Here is an 18,144-nt window from a genome sequence, read left to right as displayed (position 1 = left end):
TATTTGTAGGATTCAAAGTGCAGTACTGCTTGTTGGGGCGGTTGGTGAATAGACGATCAGGTGTTGGGTCGGTGCATATCTAGCCACTTGAGATTTATGACCTATTCTATGACTCAATTTCAACAACATCTCTTTAAAGCTGAGTGACAATGTACAGTTCTCAATCATGCTCCAATTCCTCGCCGAAATCAAAGGGGGAGTACACCTCGGTGAAGATGAGAAAACGGATCCACAATGTGCCTTACATAAGCGGTTTGCCAATTGAGCGAATCATCATCGACCTGAAAACAATCACCTCAGGCACCCCAGGCCAAAGCTTGTCCCCGAATCTCGAGCTCGACGACCACCATATCGCCTCGCAACCCACACACCCCCGTCGAATCGACACCGATACCCCCTCCCGATCTCTCGAACGAAACGATTGTTTGTTCGACACGCAATCGATTGACTCCATCCATCGAAGGGGCAATTGACCGACAAAAGTCGCCCGACGACACTTTATACACACTCTAGACGAGCGCAGCCGACCGCGTTGGGTCGGTAGGAAACGATTGAGACAGGATGCCTCAGGATATGCCGCCCGTGGGGGGTTACCAGGCTGTGCAGTACAAGGTGAGTGATTATGGCGTGGTGGAGAAATTGAGGGAGAGTGCGTGGAGGGTGAGGGAGTCGCAAGAGGAGGAATTGAGAAGGGACGATCGGGTCGAGCGGGTTGGCTATGGGAGCAGCAACATGGCAAGAGGAGGCATTTGAGATACGGGAATACTGAGCGCTATCGACTATCGAATTGGCACTCCGACCGAGGACACCGAACTGAGACGATGAGAGGGTGCTAGGCCAGGGACACTCGGACTCGGGATCAGGGACACTTTGGACTCAGGACCACGAACATGGGGACGAAGGGCAGCCATAGATTTCTGGAGGAACCATGCTGATTATTGGAAACAGCGCAACTTGCCCGCCCGTGGATTCCGCCCCGGCACAATGTTGATCGGTATGGGACTGGTGATGGGATACGGATGGTATCAGTTGACCAAGGGTATCCGGGAAGCCAAGTACGTGACAATCCCTTCGCCCCCGCCATGACGATTGCTACTCCTCTTCTGGCGGATATTGGACAAAGTTGCGAGTGGTCTGGTAGACAGATGCTGCACTGCTCAACGGGAGGCAGCAGGCATGGACACCAGAGGCACGCAACGACGAACATACACCTAGGGAGGAATGGAGCAATCAGACGGGACACGTGGTTTTGAGGAGGACAGTGCTGACAAGACACAGCGAGCTGGCGAGAGAGAAGATGTGGGCGCGCATTCACCTTATCCCCCTCCTCCAAGCCGAGGAGGACCGCGACCAGGTTCGTAGGTGGTACGCCGACCAGGCGAGAGAGAAGGAGCTGTTGGGCGAGAACACCAAGGTCTACCACAACGAGAGGTATGTTGATACATCCCTTCCCTGTGGCCGAATATTGCCCGGTGGAGAAGAGAGTCTATTGGGATTTGGAGGAAGATGGCTAATTGATGTCACAGATTCGTTCGTCCTACCTTTGCCCTTGCGCCGCAAAGCAAGAACTAGATTTCCATACTTTTACCTGGCGGAAGAGAGCAAGGGTTGGAGGGGAGATGTTGGGGAGCAAGATGGGTTGGGGCAAAAGAAGCTGGCAGAACGCTGGCGTGTGTATATGATACTTTTCGGGATGGAGAGAATCAAGACGACTTGTTCAATCATGCTGATTCTTCCAGCGAGTCCTAGGCTGCCTCATGGTATCTGGTTGGTATGCCTCTGGTGAGATAGAAGAACGACGTTACTGCCTTGGGGTCATGCCTCCCTGTGTGCAGTATGCCTCTCGAAGATTGCAGAGGGAATCGGGTTCTAAGAGGAGCCTTACTTGAGGGGGTTTGGGCCAACCTCTGATCCCTTGAGAGGAGTTAAAAGTTGCAGTGAAAGAACTTAGGCGGATCACCCACACATTTCATCATGCAGGCTGACGGCTGCGTCTCTTTGTGGCCCTTGGCAAGAGACGAAGTGTAAAAACATACTCCAGGACAGGTTACCTGTGGTATGTTTCCTGCTGTACTTAGAGCCAACGGGGGCAGCTAAGATTGCAGTGTAGAGAGTGATCCCTGTCCTGGCTGCAGCTCTGCGAGTAATGCTGGGCTTTGATTTGGCGTCTCGTTGACCCTCGAGCGCTCGGGGGGAGTTAAGATTGCAGTGAACGAAAAGAGGCGAACATGATGGAATGAGGCGGTTGTCCAAATGATTGGACACAGTACAAGTCGGAAACAATCCAGGATACCTGGTGGTGCCAGGTTCAAGAATGCATGAAAGAAGGCTGCCCTAGGACACCTATGGTTCAACGACGTCAGCGAGTTGATGCCAGCAAAGAGAATAGTAAGAGCTCTCTACAAGCTAGATATGCAGGACCTAAACTTGCCCCATGATTACAAGACCGTAGTGGTGGGCGATGGAGCCGATTACAGTAAACGCAACAACCTAGAAGTTAAAGATAGTCAGAGTAAAGCTAGACATTGTAGTCGTAAAGCGTTCAGGAGCGTATAGGGAGAAGTAGATGATAGTTGTTTGGGTGGTCGTAAAGATCGTTGAAGTGACAGGCAGAATCCACTGCTGTCGCTCCTAGCTGAAAGCACTTCTTATCTCTGAAACCAGCTATGTTAAGCAGCGATTTTTAGAAAAACAAGGAGGAGTGTTTCTGGTTTATGTCGAACTTCACAAAGGCATTTCAATCCGGCTTATGATGGTGAAGAAAGCGAGGGTCTTGGTCAAGATAGCCATGTCAAGGCAACAGATACTCAATAACCCTTCATCGATTCAATCGGCGGCACAAAGTAAGCAGAACAGGCCTCATGGTTTTCTATTACCACCTGAATACAGTAATACCAGCTGAATGCGCATTAAGGGGTTCAATCGTCGTGTTACTTGGCTTCTCGGAAAGCGTTTCCTCGTCCATGGCGCCTTCAGCACGGCTAACGGAATCTCGCTTGAGAAACTTTTATTCATCCTCTGGCTTGCTTTGAACACCGCCTTTCAAGAGCTGCGGTCCGTGGTAAGTATTTTGTTGGTCTAGCAAGACTTCGTGTCAATATAATATCCTCAACACCAGGACATGGAAAATGTAGAACTGCCACTTACCTCTGCAACCACATCGTAGCACATGGCCCATTTTGTGAATTGCGGCGTTCTAGTTGGAGCATTCGCGTCCATTTCAATGCTTTCCCAGTCCGTTGGGTGACCAGTGAAACCCCCAGTTAGGAGTTTCTCATCCCTCGCTTCTTGCTCTGGCCCATCAGGAAGGGTGAACAAGACAATGTTCTCGTGGCCGACATCAAACATCTTTTCAGCGCGTGGCTTTCTAAGAGCCTCCCATTTCTTCAGAGTAGCAGCCAGTTTGTCTCGACTGTCACACCAGCGAAGGGCTGTCCTGAGGGCCAAGCCGTCCTCGATGCCTTGGCTCACCCCTTGGGCAGTATGCGGCAACATGGCATGCGCAGCATCCCCTAGAAGAAGACATCGTCCGTCAAATCCTAACCAGGTCTCTATCTTTGGTGCTGTGGCAATGTGCCACTTGTCGATAGGGTAACCCCCACGTATTACACATTCGATGTAGGCACGCAGCGGCGCCCCGAACCCTTTGAACATTTCGCGGATCTCTTCAGGGTTACCATCCGAGTTCCAGTTTCCACCCAGATCCGCGTCGGCGGACGGAAACCCGTAATGCAGACTGCATAGAAGGATGCGAACGGTACCATGAGCAGTCGGCCGACCGACGCAGTAAAGCCCGGGACCGAACATGAGATGGTGCGAGCAAGCGCCAAGCGGAGCGGCGACTGGGTCGTTCTGCACGCTAGCGATATCAACCTCTGTCTGAAATATGCATTCGGTTGTTACTGTGGCATCCACGTTTTGTCCGGGGAACATGAGCTCCCGGACGCGTGACTTGATGCCATCAGCGCCAACAACAAAATCAGCCTCGTAATCGCTACCATCCTCCATCACCACGCGAAGTTTGCCACTTTTCTCCTCAATAATTTGGGCAACGTTCTTGTTGAATAGATAGCTGGCTCCTGCGGCAATGGCAGCATCGTAGGTTATTCGCTGCAGTGATGGCCTATCGGTAGGCTTCCGGACCGTCCCAGTGGGAATTGCCTTTGTGACTGTGAACGGCTCATCGTCCTTATATCTCCAAAGGATGTCACTGACGGTTTCCACAGCCACCTTGTCCAGAGATTCTGTGATGCCAATCAGGCTCAGGCATTTCACAGCGGAAGGTTGTACGATGAGATTCCCTCCCCGTGTTTGAAGTCGAGAGCCGCGTTCGAGTACGGTCACCTGGTGCCCGTCAGAAGCCAGTGCCGCCGCTGCCGTGTTTCCGGATGGCCCCGCTCCAACGATTAATATTGTAAACGAAAGTTGCGAGGACATGTTGAGTTACTTAGTATTGATCGGTCGTTGACGACACCTCGGCCGATCATAGATGGCGTTTTTAACTCACAATAAGCGGCGTACATTGCGTGCAAGTTATTGGGAGGCCGTAACTAAAGTACTCTGTGTGCAGCCTGTGTTTAGTCGGCACGGTGTGCTCATTAGCCGAAGTCCGTCGAGACAGGGTCGCCAATACGATTAAACTTTGGGATTGAGTTGTACTAGCCACTGTAGATAGAGACCAACTAGCATGGCAGGTGAAATTGCAGTTTACCACATGCCTAAATGACAATGACTGTTACCGATAGCCCACAATAACCACACCAAAATTCTTCCTACCTGCTCAATTATCACTGCCCATCCGCTCACTGCCTCTGAGTTTCTCAAGCTTACGAGAGTGTTGGAGGTTGTTTCCCTCACAATCCTGCGCCGGGATTAGGCCCGGGCTTCACCCGCCCATGTAATGCACCGCACCGGGCCGAGCGGGTCTCCGTACACCCGGCATAGAGCCCGAAGAAGGCTTAAAGCTCACTCTCTTGTGAAACTTTGAGCCTGCGTTACGCGATCTTGAACAGGCAAATTACTGAGCTGCATCCCCACAACCAGTCGAGTTTCGGCGCTTCTCCATGTTGGCCGCATCCGGATACGCGTATATATGATACTTTTCGGGATAGAGAGAATCAAGCCGACTTGTTCAATCATCCTGCGAGCTACTGATTGGGCCTCATCACTTCCTACGCTTTTGATCGGCACGTTTCTACCAAACAAGAAATAAACTTCCAGGTCGAAGGTCACGTCAACGGCTTCAGTTGTCGGGTGCATGAAGTGAGTCGTTGTGGTACCAGTAATTCAGGCAAACTGGGTCAAGCACAAAGTAATAAATGGCTATCCTATGCGTCTGCGATTCCTCGAGATGAGTCTAAATTGCAGTGAACTTTCGCCCGTTACTCTGCCTGCAGACCGCTTGCCACCAACGTGGCCATTGGTCGAGAGTGTTGGCCTGGCCTGCAGGCTGACGAGCGAGCCTTTCCGTAGTCCTTGGTAGGAAACAAAATCGAAGTGTATAAACATGGCCCACAGCGAGCTATTCCTTGCTGTAAAATGTGAAGCCGTCGAGGGGAGTTAAGATTGCAGTGAAAGGCCAAGCGATTTGAGCTGTGACATCCTGTATTAGGTGTCAAAAATGCGGGCGACGAGGCCTCAATCACTGCAGATGTAGTAGCCATGTGATTTGGCATACTACGTCCTGTCGCGTCCACCGCAGTCTGTCCACGTGTAGAGAGCTACCCCTCAGTATTTAACAGCACTCCCCGTACCTGAGAGCTGTCTCATCTGTGCAGCTTTTGGGTTCGTTCGAGGTAAAAGCGGGGCTCGGTGTATGTTATTGGATATTTTCGGCTGGAGGGCGTGGTTCTATGCGTGAAAGTGAGGCAATCGACACATTTTTGCACTTGTTAAGGACGAGCACGCAGCGATCGCCACACGTTGGGCAGAGAGTAGGCCTATCTAGTTGTACGACCACCAATGCTTGCACGATTATTGTAACGTAACGTGCCAATGGGAAGAATACTATAAGATATTCTTCGGTAGCTGAAAAGGATATATGCAGCCAAGGCTGATGAGGTACCGGGCACCAGTTCGGTGGCAAGTCAAACCTCTGTTGCGTTCAAGATCTCTTTTAATCGTTTGACTTGCTGCGAGACACCTTAGAGCTTTGTTGAGGGGAGTCGCTCGAGACCAAGTAGATTGGCGAAGTGGTTCAAACTCATTCAACCAAGCTTGAGCTGGTCAATTGGCTTTATGAGGCTCGTAGATACACGCGTACTCTGTAAGCAGTCCAAAGACATCACATGAAACACGTGAGAAAGAGAGTGGCACTTCTACTGCGCCCGAAGTTCTGGATTCAACCTACCTGCTTTGAGGGGTCATTCGAGTGTGTTTCTCCCGCAAAGAATTGATAGACCCCGCTGTCGTAAATGGTTCATCCAGAGAGGTTGGTAAAGCATAATGTCAAGTCAACTTGATCGTGAGCGAGAAGAAATGTCAGTACGATTTGTTGTTCTCTCATGATGGGTTAGTTTTGCTATGAATGTCGCCGTCCTCGGTTTACCCGTAAAGACAACGCTGGCCAGTCTGTAGTGAGCTATCACCAGGCTGGCTAGCCCCGAGGGCGTGCAGTTGACTGCCCTCCGGCTCTATTAGTGGGAGTACGCTATTAAACAAGAGGTGCCCCAGTTGTTGGCGAATGGCTCGCGTGAGAGGACGTTGGATCGCATGGTGTAGTGTAGCTATCACCCATAAATATTTTGGACGGAGCGGAGGTTCTTAGATTCGGCATAGAAGAAAGCTTATGACTTTAATAATCATCTTACAAACAGCACCACGGCACCTCATGGGGATGTTGGCTAAAGCGAGTTTTTCCCAGGAGTCTTCAAAAATTAGAGTAAACTGAGGAAGGAATTTAAGGCCTTGAAAGTCACCGATAGCTCGACCGGCGGTGTGGGTCCAAGCCCCCGAGCCGCTCCGTCATCTCAAGTTGGAAACGCCGGAGACACGGCAAATGGTGCCGATTCCCACTCTCATGGCCCTAAGCTTATTGAGAGTTTCGAATTGAAGGGAATTTCTTAGTCAAGATCTGGCGAACTCTGGTAGATGATTAGCACTAAGCTGCACACACCGATTGTGATTGAAGTAGCGAAGTCTGTGGAATGGAAATAGCCCTGGCTAGGAAGATAGAAGTAGGAAGAGTCGTCGGCAATTCCTTGTGAGGTGTAGGAACAATCAGGCATGCCAAATTCAGATGAACTTCTAATCCAAAAGGCAAAATTTAACCATGACGTCTAGCTGGAGAGCGGTGGAATCTTCGTTTCTGGTGATGGCGGGTCAGCTCCGAGGGGTTGGCCTGAATCTACCAAATGAAAGAGCACTGGCGAGCTATTCATACCTTCGCAGCTATTGCTGAGGCTCCATACTTGACCAACTAAGAAGAAGACCAAGCCACACAAAGCTCCGCAGTCTTCTCGTAACTTTCACACTCTAGCCACTGGCCTCGGTCCGCGTATTCGGTCAGTGTACCAAAGTCGAGTCCGAGGCCCTCGCGTTTCTCGGGTGAATCCACTCAAGATCGTCAACTCCGGCTTGGTTCATGTGCAAAGTCGAATCAGGGACGACGAGTACGGCATAAAATCTGGGGATATTCAAAGCCATTGAAGAGAAGACGTTTATATAACGCTAAGGTATTTGATCGCCTTCATTGCATTCTGTCTCTCACTCTAGCAACACGTTCGCTTGCCTCACCTTTGTCACTCCTTTTCATTTTCCATTCAGCTCATATAACACCACAGCCATGCTGATGTCATCTAATACAGGAGCCCGGCTAGCTGGTATTATTTTCTGCCTATTGAGCTCAGCCGATGGTCGGCATGGGTCCCGGAGACACCATCTTGCTCAGAAGTCAGCTTCAAGCTCGTCCACCAATGGAACCGTCGTCTTCGGCTCAAACGAGACTACAGCCCTCACATCCGATGGGACAACTGCTTCTATCGTGATCCTCGACTATGGCCACAATGTTGAAGGCTTCCCTACATTCGAGGTCATCTCTACCTCTGGTGATACCTCGAGCTTCGAGATTTCCTTTGCAGAAAGCAGATCCGCGCTTGACTCATACATGGTGAATAGCTTGCTCCCATCAGTACCCTTGAGTCTGGGAACGAAAGATAACTAATAAGAAACAGAGCGATGGTCCTCTACCTCTTGCGGCGGCAATGGATACCTACAGAGTGAACCAATACAACATCACCGCCCCCTCGATCATCACAAACCGTCTCATCCAAGGCGCTTTCCGCTACCAGAAACTCAACCTGTCGTCCGCCGGCTCCCTTCAACTCCGCAACATCGGCGTCAAGCCCACGACATCCACCACACCCGTGACGAAGCTCCCTGGATCCTTCGAATGCTCCGATGAAGATCTCACACGCATCTGGACAACTGGCGCGCGAACAGTCCAACATACCGAGATTCCCAAGAAGTCCATCCCTGACTTCCTTCAAGTCTCAGACGAAGGCGCGTACGCCGAGAGCCAAGCACCGCAAGCACTCGCTGGTGCCATGGCCGCTCAACTCCTCAATTACCGTCTCGATCTCCAAGCCAAACCCGTTAAAGGCGGCTTCGGGGTCTCTGTCCAATGTGACACGCTCAACAACTGCGTCTACCTCTCCTTCAACTTAGACAGCCACACCATCACAGCCCACGCCGGCTCAACAAGCCTAGACACCCTCCTCGCAACATCTCCCTTACCCGCTACCACCACTCTTGAAACCTGGCACGCAGTCCACATCGACGTAGCAATGAAATCCGTCGCCGTAACTCTCGACAACCTCCCTGTTCTCAATCTTACCCAAACCTCCCGCTACTTCGGGTCCTTTGGGTTCGGAGCCTCCTTCGGACACGCAGCCTACTTCCGCAACCTTACCGCCAGCACACCCACCGGCGAGACCATCTACACGAACCCGCTCACATCCCCTTCCTTCCTCCCAGACTTCATGATGGGCGCAAACCCGGCCGACACAATCGTAGACGGCTCCCGCCGCGACAGAATCGCCTACACGGGCGACCTCGACGTCGCCCTCGGCGCCGCCTTCGCAAGCACCTTTGGCACGTCCTTCATCGACGGCTCTCTAGACCTCCTGGGTTCCTACCAAGCTACACCAGGCTTCTTCATCCCCACCGCCAAGATCCAGCAAGCACCCCTGGGAGAACCCCTGAATACAAACCTCACAGGACTCATCGGCTACTCCTTCAACTTCCTCAGCGCCCTCGCCCAGAACTACGAGATGAGAGGAAACCTCACTTTCGCAAAGCAGTGGGCTCCAAAGGTCTCCAGAATGCTCGACTGGGCCGATTCCCAAACCCTCTCCAACGGCCTCTTCAACCTCGCAGACGAGTCCTTTGGCGGCGACTGGAACTACTACGACACACCGCAATCCGGTGTAGTCACAAAGTTCAACGTAGTCTACGCCTACGCCCTCCAACAATCCCTCCCCCTCCTCCGAGACGCAGGTCTCAACACCACAGTCTACCAAACCCGCCTCGATAGCCTCCAGTCAGCAATCAACACGAACCTCTGGAACCCAGACCTAAACGCCTACGCCCTCTCCTCAACCTTGACAACCGGCTTCGCACAGGACGCAAACGCCCTCGCCATCCTAGCCGGTGTTCCCTCCTCGCCCAACACCACCGCCTCGGTCCTCTCAACCCTCGCAAGAGATCTCATCCTCCCGGCCGGCCCCCTAGCCTTCTCAAATTCCACCACATCCGCCGGCTTCGCGCAGAAAATCAGCCCTTATGCATCATCATACCACCTCCGCGCTGCATTCTCCGCCCGTGACGCATCCACAGCAATGACCCTCCTTAAGACCCTCTGGGCACCCATGGCCGACCCCCAACGCGATAATTACACAGGCTGCTTCTGGGAGACGCTGAACCCAGACGGCACACCCGGTCTAGGCGTCGTGACCTCCCTCTGTCACGGCTGGGCTGCAGGCCCAACGGCGGAATTAAGTCGGTATGTTTTGGGCATCCAGCCTACTGCGCCCGGGTTCGCGGAGTGGAAGGTTGAGCCGCAGACGTTGGGGCTGGAGTGGGCTAAGGGACGGTATCCGACTGTGCGTGGAGATATTGTTGTTGACTGGAGATTCGAGGGCGGGATATTGAGGATGGAGGTTGGGAGTCCTGCTGGGAGCAAGGGGACGATATACCTGCCGGAGCCGTTGGTGACGAGCCTTGAAAAGTCTGTTATCCGGGTGGATGGAATTGTCAAGAATGGGACTCAGTTTGAGGTTAATGGAGGGGATGCGTTTGTGCTTACGCAGGAACCTTTGGGCGCAGGATTGCTGGCTTGAGACGTCCAGTCGAGCGTGTATGTAACACCAAGATGGACGAACGGCATCAATAGTAATAGTCACCATCAAGCCATCATCAACATATGTTAAAGTGAACAAGTAATCGATTCATCAGCATCATTAAGTAAAGTCTCATCATCCATGCAGTGGTATACCCAAAGTCAGACAGCCAACCAACGACCAGAAGCAGCAAAACCCCCAACGCCGACCCATGACCTTAGTACTACACGACCACAAGGCCAGCCCGCAACATCTCTGCCACTCCCCTTTATGCCTGGAGCTGAACAACCCTGAAGCCCTCGGAGACAGTCTTGGTAATGTCCTCGTTCTTGTGCTGCAACAGCCCAAGAGCAAAGGCAACATCGTTCCATTGGCGCTCTGTTTCGCAGCGCGTAAGCCTGGCGGCGAGCTTCTCGGCCAGCTGCTTGGCGTGCTTGTCCTTCTCGACAAAGCCCAGGAGGAACCGGATGATTCTCCGGAAACTCTCCTCCTCCAGGCCCTTCTCGGCAGACAGCAGGGAAAACATGTCGACAAAGTGGTTGTAGACGGCATTATCCTTGGTGCTGAGCTCGGTGAAGAACATCCTCGCCAGATCAGCGATGCGACGGTCCTCATCCTCAAGGCACTTGGCCATCTCGCCCAGCTGACCCTTAACCTTGACTTGACCGGCCAGAATGAGGAACGTGAGCGTCATCAAGCATGTGCGTTTAACAGACTGGTCCTTGTCCGCAAGACGACGGTACAGGAAGTCGGTGTTCTCGTCGATGAGGTGGTTGAAGCACACAGCCATGTCGCCGAGAGCGATGACGGCGTTGGAACGAACTGTAGCGTCGGCTGAGCGCTCCATGATGGTGATGAGGAGGGGGAGGTTGGCCTCGCAGTATTCCGAGCTAACGCACATGAGCTTGGCCAAGCAAAGAGTTGCGGCGGCCTGCAGTCCCTTGTCGGCATACGTGGTGTTGTTGGCGCAGATTTCAGACACTAGAGGTCCAAATTGTGCCAACAGAGACTCGGGCCCAAACAAAAGCTCCCGCTCACGAATGTGCGCCATGGCTTCGGTAAAATCATCTTCAGTCGTGCCACCAATCAAGTCCAGGTCATCGGGCTCGTCCTTCTTGCCCGCCTGAGCCGTGGACTTGTCTGCGGTCTTCTCCTTCTCCTGCTCCTGCTTACGGCGCTTGAAATCGAGCTCGCAGAGTTCAAGGTGCACAATCTGCTTAATGGCAACATGGCCAACGATGAAAAGAAGCTGGGATAAGCCGACAGCCGCGTCTCGCTTCTTTGGCTGAGGTGCCGGAGCAACAATTGTCTCGTTACCATCCTCGTCGACAGAAACGGAGTCGGCCTCGTCTCGTGAGACTGGGCGGGAGCTAGGCTGGGAGCTTGCTTGCGACGCTGAGCGTGACCGGGGAGCGGCAAAGACTTGCTTTGTCTTGTGGCGAATGATATCGGAGCAGAGAGTATCAGGGTGCTTAGAGATGGCGTATATCGCGTTGATGGCCTGCTCAGCGACACCATACCACTCCTTGCTCTCAGATGGGACCTCGGTAATGGAAGCCAGCTTTGACAAGACAGCGTGGTCATTCGGCAGTCTAGAGAACTTTACGGTAGACTCCTTTGCTTGACGACCAGTAGGGTTGATTCGACGAAGGGCAATGCAAGTGTACTTAGCCAGCTGGAGGTCAGCGCGGCCATGGGACCCTAGACCAGTGCGCAGCATAGTTTCCATCTCTCCAACAACAATCTCGGGGTTGGCAGTCGCCAGCATACCAAGCACAATGATGGCACCGCGACGTTGCGTCCTAGAAATCTCGCGCTTTTGCACGCCGTAAACCTGCCAGAGCTTGGCAATAACAATTTCGGGAACCAGGCCTTGCTTCATCATGGTGCTGAGGAGTTGCTCCAGCGATGTCAACTCGGCGGGAGTCGCGCCAAATGTCAGACTGATCATGTTGCGGGCGATGAAGTTGGCCGCATCATTTGAGGTAAAGGAGTCGGGTGCCTCGAAGAACAGACGCTTGTAGACATCAATGAGATGGCTCTGAACACCCTTGCCCTCATCACTGTTGCCCTTGGTCCAGATGAGACGCAACATGCGTCGGATGCCGACCTTGTTCTGCTCAATGTTGTAGGCGTCACCAACTTCAAAGTAGTCCATGGCCTCGATGACCTCGCTCTTGTTGCGTGAGCCCAGAAGCTGGCAGACAGTGCCGGTAGCTTCGTGAAGGACGTCGATGAACTTCAAGGCCTCGGAGTAGTAACGCTTGGTAAGGGTAAGCTTCTCGATGGCCTCGGATGTGGCGGCCTCTTCGCGGGCCTTGCGGACGGCCTCGAACTTTTGCTCGTCGGACATGGGCGCGGGCTTCTGGGGCGACTGCTCAATCTGTGTCGCATCGTCAAGCAGTTGCTGATCAACAGTGGTGTCGGCACCTTCGCCGAGCCCTGGTGCGCCTTCGGGCGGCTGGAGCGCATTCAACTCCTCGTCAACCTTGTCAAGACGCGCCTGCCACTCCTTGCGGGAAAGCTGAGCGCCGTGCATAACTGTGAAGGGGTGTGTCTTGATAAGAGCACCCAGAAGCTTAATGGCGTTCCTCCTGACGTGACTGCTCTTGTCTTCGAGGCTGCGGCACGCCATTTCGGCAGCGCGTTGTCGTCGCTTGGGGAACTTTTGTTCGAGGTCGCATAGCTTGACGTAGACTTGGATGGCTCTACATCTGCAATAGGGGTTGATATCGAGGAAGCGCTCTTCCAAGACGTCGAAGAAGGCGTTGAGTTGAGACTTGTGGTTCTCGCCGCGCTCGTCCTGCTTGACCAGGTGGGCAACCATGTTTCCGCAGACCTCGATTAGAGAGCAGCGTAGCGTGTAAGACTTTGAGATTTGGTTAGCAACGCTCCACTGGCGTGCGAATGGGGAGGAAATTACCTCGCTGTCTAATTGTTTTGCAAGCATGGTCATTTGCTTGATGACCAGTCTGGGGGCTAGCTCAGAGAGCTTGACGATGAACTGCGAGACAGACTTGGGTCCCTTGGTGTCGTTGGAGTTGAACTCCTTGTTACTGAGTTCGCGGAGGATTTCATCGGCAAGCTGTGGGTAGTCGTAGGTCTCGGCGAGGATGTGGAGGAACTCAGCCATGGGCTCGGAAAGGTGCTCGAAGTATGTGAGGTTCTGGACGATGGAGATCTGGGCGGCTGTTGGGAGTTAGCATGAGTGCGCAAGAAAGCGCGGCAGGGAACGACGAACCGTATGCGTGGCCGTGGTGCTTGACGGCGATGCAGAGCACCTTGAATGCGTGCATGCGGATGGATGTGCTCTTGACGCGCTGTTCGCTCTCGAGGACCATGTAGACGGGTCGGGTCAACAGGCCGATGAAGGTATCCCTTTCGGAGGTTGTGAGGAAGATCTTGGTTAGCTTAAGCTTGAGGACTTTGCTCATGATGTCAAGAGCAGACTGCAGTTGGGTGGCCGAGTCCCATACGCCGTCCTTGTCTCTTGGCGCATTCTTCTTTGGCTTGCCGCGACCTCTTGCGACTGGTGCTGTTGAGGACTTTTCGGCGGCCTTTGTCTCGACAGCGGCGATGGTCCACTGCAAGAGGAAGCCGTAGATCTCGAGAAGCTGCTTGTGGTGGGCGAGTGTCTCCTGTTCGTCGGGAGACTCGAGGTCGTGGTTTATCGCATCACCCTCGGCTGCCAGACCTGACATGATCAAGTCGAAGATCTTGCTAAGAACCTGTGGCGGGAGGAAGGCGGTGTACCTAGAGGAGTTGAGGAGCTCAGAATGGCGTTCTTTACGGGACCTGGAAGTAGAAGACGAAGAGGAAAAGGAGGACAACAAAAGAGAGGGATCTGAAGGATGAGGGGAGACGGGTGCGCACTTTAGGAGGAACTGCAGTGAGTCGAGATGGGCACTGCGGGTGATGGCCTCGGGGTTCTCGGCAACGGCATCAACGATGGGGTTGAGAACCGGGTTGATGACAGCGGCGGTAAGGCCTTCGGGATCATTTTCGTAGTCGAAGAGTGAGCCATCGGCTTCTGGGGTTGGAATACTGGCGGGATCGCTCATATAATGCTTGAGCGCATCGTTGATATCGAATGCGACCGAGTCCATGGCTGCGGTCTAGTCGAGGTGTGCGCACCCAGCGACGTAACGCGATCGAGAGGCGGGGAGGAGGGGAAAGAAGATGGAAATCAAAAGGACGAAATAGAACGAGAGGAGGGGTCAAGGTCAGGGTCAGTCGGTGTCTGTGGCCAGCCGTGGTGTTCTCGTGTGGCCTGATGTGGTGTTGCAAGTTGCTGGTGGGTTAGTAATGCACAGCGCCAAAAGAGGAAGCGAAAGAAGGCGAAGGAAGCGCAAAAAACGGCCTGTGATGTTGACGATGTGTTTTTGCCTTGCTTAGGTGTGTAATCCGTCAGTGTACTCTACTCTGTAAGTAGGTAATTAATTTGCAGATGGGAGGAGAGTGGAGGGGATGAATGCGCCTAGCAACCAAGTGGGAGTTTGTTTATTGTTTTCTTTTGCGCTTCGACGCGACCGGCAGTGTCTGGCAGTTCCATCTGCCACTTCTTGGGGGGGAAGTCACTTTTTTCTGAGGTGCGGGGTCAAAATAAGCGAGATGATTGGTCAGCGGACTGTTTTTCAGGGGACCATCACACTGACCACGGCCGCTATGCCCCTCCATTGCTCCTGTTTGGTGCCATTTGGGTCCATTCGGGGCTCATCCTGGGACCACCCGCGATGTACCTTTTAGGTGGTAGATACCTAGGTACCTTACTTGTATTCGGGGCAAGCCGCAAAAGGACGAATGCGAAGAGAGCCCAGAGAGAAAAAAGAGCCCGCCAACGTGCATCAGATGGGACGCACCAGACCAAAAGAAATCCCAAAAGATTCCCACCTTCATCTATTCACCTGCTCACCTGCTGCCAGATGCAAAGAAAAAGAAATTCAAAAAAACAAGAAGCGTCCAATTATACCCTTGTTCACCTCCCAAGACACCCAGACACCTCACCGTACATCACAGTCCTTGCCTTGTACGCCGCAGCTGCAGACTGCAGAGCACCTACCTATCTCAGGACCGACCTCAGGTACCTCTACCTCGCTATACCTACGTCGCCGTACCGATTCGTTTGAACAGCAAAGAAGTCGACTGCTGTCCAAACTCTACCGAATAATACAACAAACCATTCTCTCAATTCCCTTCCACAACAGCCTCGGATGACGCAGTGTACGACCCAGCGAGATTCCTCAGCTGGCCTCACTCAACCCAACCTGGATGCCATCGATCAATTGACTCGCTTTGGCCAGACCCTCGACGTCCAGGCCTGGCACCGGCACGATTGGGCAACAACACCAACGCCAACACCGCCGCCACAACACCAAAGCCGCCAGACACACCACGCTCCTCCTCTTCCTCCTCCACCACCACCACAAACACAATCACAACCACCACATCAACAACACCAAAGCTTTCTGCAGCAAAACTCTCAACACCACCACCACCACCACCAAACTCAATCACGTACCCATCACCCACAGACATACCAAGCTTCTTCAACGACAGTCCCAGCCCTAGACACTGTCTCGAACCATACACGCGCCCCCTCTCCCTTCCATGCCCCGGCACTCACCTCTACCGCCCCGGCAGACGTGCGATTGGCCCACCGCCCCATGACCGCAGAATCGAGACCACAGCAGCACTCCATGGCCACTGCCACTGCCACGCGCAAACGCAGTCGTGACGACTTTGAAATCCACCAAGATCCCCCGCACGCACGCACAGAAGACACCGAGATGATGGCCGAGTCCGAACAACACACTGAAGAGGTCGAGGACGAGGAGGACGAGGTCGAGGCTGAGGATCCTTCCGACGAGAGCTCCGATGAAGACGAGGTAGTCGACACGGGTGTCCAACGCGACATGGACCGTTTACAAGATACCTTTCCCGGTTTCCCCCAAAGATATCGCCTAATCAAGAGGATCGGTGAAGGTATGTCACTCTCATGTCGCCCTCCCCGCCTGTTGTTTCTCACTAACACCCCCGCTCCCCTCTGCAGGCACCTTCTCGACAGTCTACAAGGCAGAAGACCTCCAATACGAATTCTATGATAACAGCTGGGATCTCGAAGAGAAGGACAATCTCGCTGCAAAGTGGACATCCCCGCCTCTGAAGCCCAACGCCAGCAACACCTCAGTAACTCGCGAACGTCGCCGCGCCCGATACGTCGCCATCAAAAAGATCTATGTCACCTCGAGCCCCAACCGCATCCTCAACGAGCTCGAGCTCCTCCACGACTTGAGAAACTGTGCCGCCGTTTGCCCCCTGATCACGGCTTTTCGGTCCACTGACCAGGTCATTGCTATACTGCCCTACTTCCGCCACGAGGATTTCCGCGATTACTTCCGCCAGATGAAGGTCTCTGACATGGCCATCTATCTTAGAAGCTTGTTCACCGCCCTCAAGGCTGTCCACGAACACAAGATTCTCCACCGCGATATAAAACCAACAAATTTCCTCTACGACCCTCAGTCGCGACGCGGTGTGCTGGTCGACTTTGGTCTCGCTGAACGCGAAGGTTCTGACAGCAAACCGTGTCTCTGCCACGAGAGCAAAGACGTCCGCAAGCAGAGAATCACCAACAGCGCGGCATCCCAAAACGGCCCTCAACAGGGCTACCCCAAGACAGATACTCGGCCGTCCAGAAGGGCGAACCGTGCTGGCACGAGAGGTTTCCGTGCCCCCGAGGTGCTTTTCAAGTGCACCGAGCAGACGACCAAGATCGATATTTGGTCAGCCGGGGTTATCCTTTTGACAATCATGAGCAAGCGATTCCCCTTTTTCAACAGCGCCGACGACGTCGAGGCCATGATTGAGATCGCCACCATCTTTGGTGTCAAGCGTATGAAGCAGTCTGGCCTGCTCCACGGCTGCATGTTCGAGACCAACATTCCCACCGTCGGCAACGCAGGATTCTCGCTGGGAAAGATCATTCTCTGGTCTACGTGCCGCACCGATGGCGGTAAAGACGGTCAGCCTGGCATTCCCCTGACTGACGAGGAGAAGCTGGCCGTCGATTTCCTAGAGCGATGCATGGAGCTCGATCCTGCGCGACGCATCAGTGCCAAGGATGCGTTAGAGCACGAGTTCCTACGGGAGCCTAAGCCCAAGCAGTCGGTGGAGGTGGATCACGATGACGATGAGATGGATATGCTAGAGGCGTAATGATAATGTTTTGACACCAAAGGAAAAGAAAGATTTCGATACCAATGGTGAGTGATTTAGGCCACATTAAGTGAGGAATGGATGGTTGATGGAGTCAGACAAGTATATGTATAAACACTGGACGAACACATGGGATTTGGGAGTACAGAGGTAGGTATATGCCTGAAGGTGGTGGAGAGGCAAGGGCTTGGGAAAAGCATACATCATGTTGAACGGCATAAGACACGCGGAACACGCATATACAAAGACAAGACGAGACGAGTAGACGTAAAAAGTAATACCATTTCAAATCGTATCCCGTCCGCCTTATGGAAAACCCAGACACGCCACTAAACATAAGATCCCTGGATATCATCAAAGCCATGAACTTTTTGATTTTGGAAGAGCCTTTCGTTTTTTTATTCGTCAAACTCCTTGGAGGTCGGATCATTATGTAAAAATGAAGAACCGTTTTCCTTGGCCCTTTTCCCGTGCACCCGCAAAGCTTTTGAGCTGCGGGTGACGCATTCGCAGAACGCCGTCCGCTTGATGACCCGGGACTATCTCATGTAGCCATCATTGTATTTTACCCCCCAAAGAGTGCTGCACATCA

The 18,144-nt window shown here is 53.1% G+C and overlaps 5 protein-coding genes across 5 annotated transcripts; 3 read left to right on the top strand and 2 right to left on the bottom strand.

The window, feature by feature from the left end:
* Nucleotides 1-561: 561 nt before the first annotated feature.
* CPAR01_06798 (GRIM-19 protein) lies at nt 562-1,572 on the top strand (the record flags this gene model as incomplete). Its single annotated transcript, XM_060491069.1, has 4 exons — nt 562-612; nt 949-1,055; nt 1,279-1,431; nt 1,527-1,572. The coding sequence occupies 4 exons, from the start codon at nt 562-564 to the stop codon at nt 1,570-1,572; spliced, it is 357 nt and encodes a 118-aa protein (XP_060349943.1).
* Nucleotides 1,573-3,007: 1,435 nt separating this feature from the next.
* On the bottom strand, nt 3,008-4,437 carry CPAR01_06797 (uncharacterized protein; the record flags this gene model as incomplete). Its single annotated transcript, XM_060491068.1, has 2 exons — nt 3,008-3,049; nt 3,148-4,437. 2 exons carry the CDS (start codon nt 4,435-4,437, stop codon nt 3,008-3,010), a joined length of 1,332 nt encoding a protein of 443 aa, XP_060349942.1.
* Nucleotides 4,438-7,783: 3,346 nt separating this feature from the next.
* On the top strand, nt 7,784-10,337 carry CPAR01_06796 (alpha-L-rhamnosidase; the record flags this gene model as incomplete). Its single annotated transcript, XM_060491067.1, has 2 exons — nt 7,784-8,107; nt 8,172-10,337. 2 exons carry the CDS (start codon nt 7,784-7,786, stop codon nt 10,335-10,337), a joined length of 2,490 nt encoding a protein of 829 aa, XP_060349941.1.
* Nucleotides 10,338-10,605: 268 nt separating this feature from the next.
* CPAR01_06795 (uncharacterized protein) lies at nt 10,606-14,443 on the bottom strand (the record flags this gene model as incomplete). Its single annotated transcript, XM_060491066.1, has 2 exons — nt 10,606-13,526; nt 13,579-14,443. The coding sequence occupies 2 exons, from the start codon at nt 14,441-14,443 to the stop codon at nt 10,606-10,608; spliced, it is 3,786 nt and encodes a 1,261-aa protein (XP_060349940.1).
* A 1,104-nt stretch (nt 14,444-15,547) lies between these two features.
* CPAR01_06794 (uncharacterized protein) lies at nt 15,548-17,552 on the top strand (the record flags this gene model as incomplete). Its single annotated transcript, XM_060491065.1, has 2 exons — nt 15,548-16,319; nt 16,387-17,552. 2 exons carry the CDS (start codon nt 15,548-15,550, stop codon nt 17,550-17,552), a joined length of 1,938 nt encoding a protein of 645 aa, XP_060349939.1.
* Between the last annotated feature and the right edge of the window lie 592 nt (nt 17,553-18,144).

The sequence above is a fragment of the Colletotrichum paranaense genome (assembly GCF_030867605.1).
Source record: "Colletotrichum paranaense strain IMI 384185 chromosome Unknown Scaffold_5.1, whole genome shotgun sequence".
Lineage (NCBI taxonomy): Eukaryota > Fungi > Ascomycota > Sordariomycetes > Glomerellales > Glomerellaceae > Colletotrichum > Colletotrichum paranaense.
Note: the sequence above shows the minus strand (reverse complement) of the source record. Positions and strands in the feature narration are given on the sequence as shown.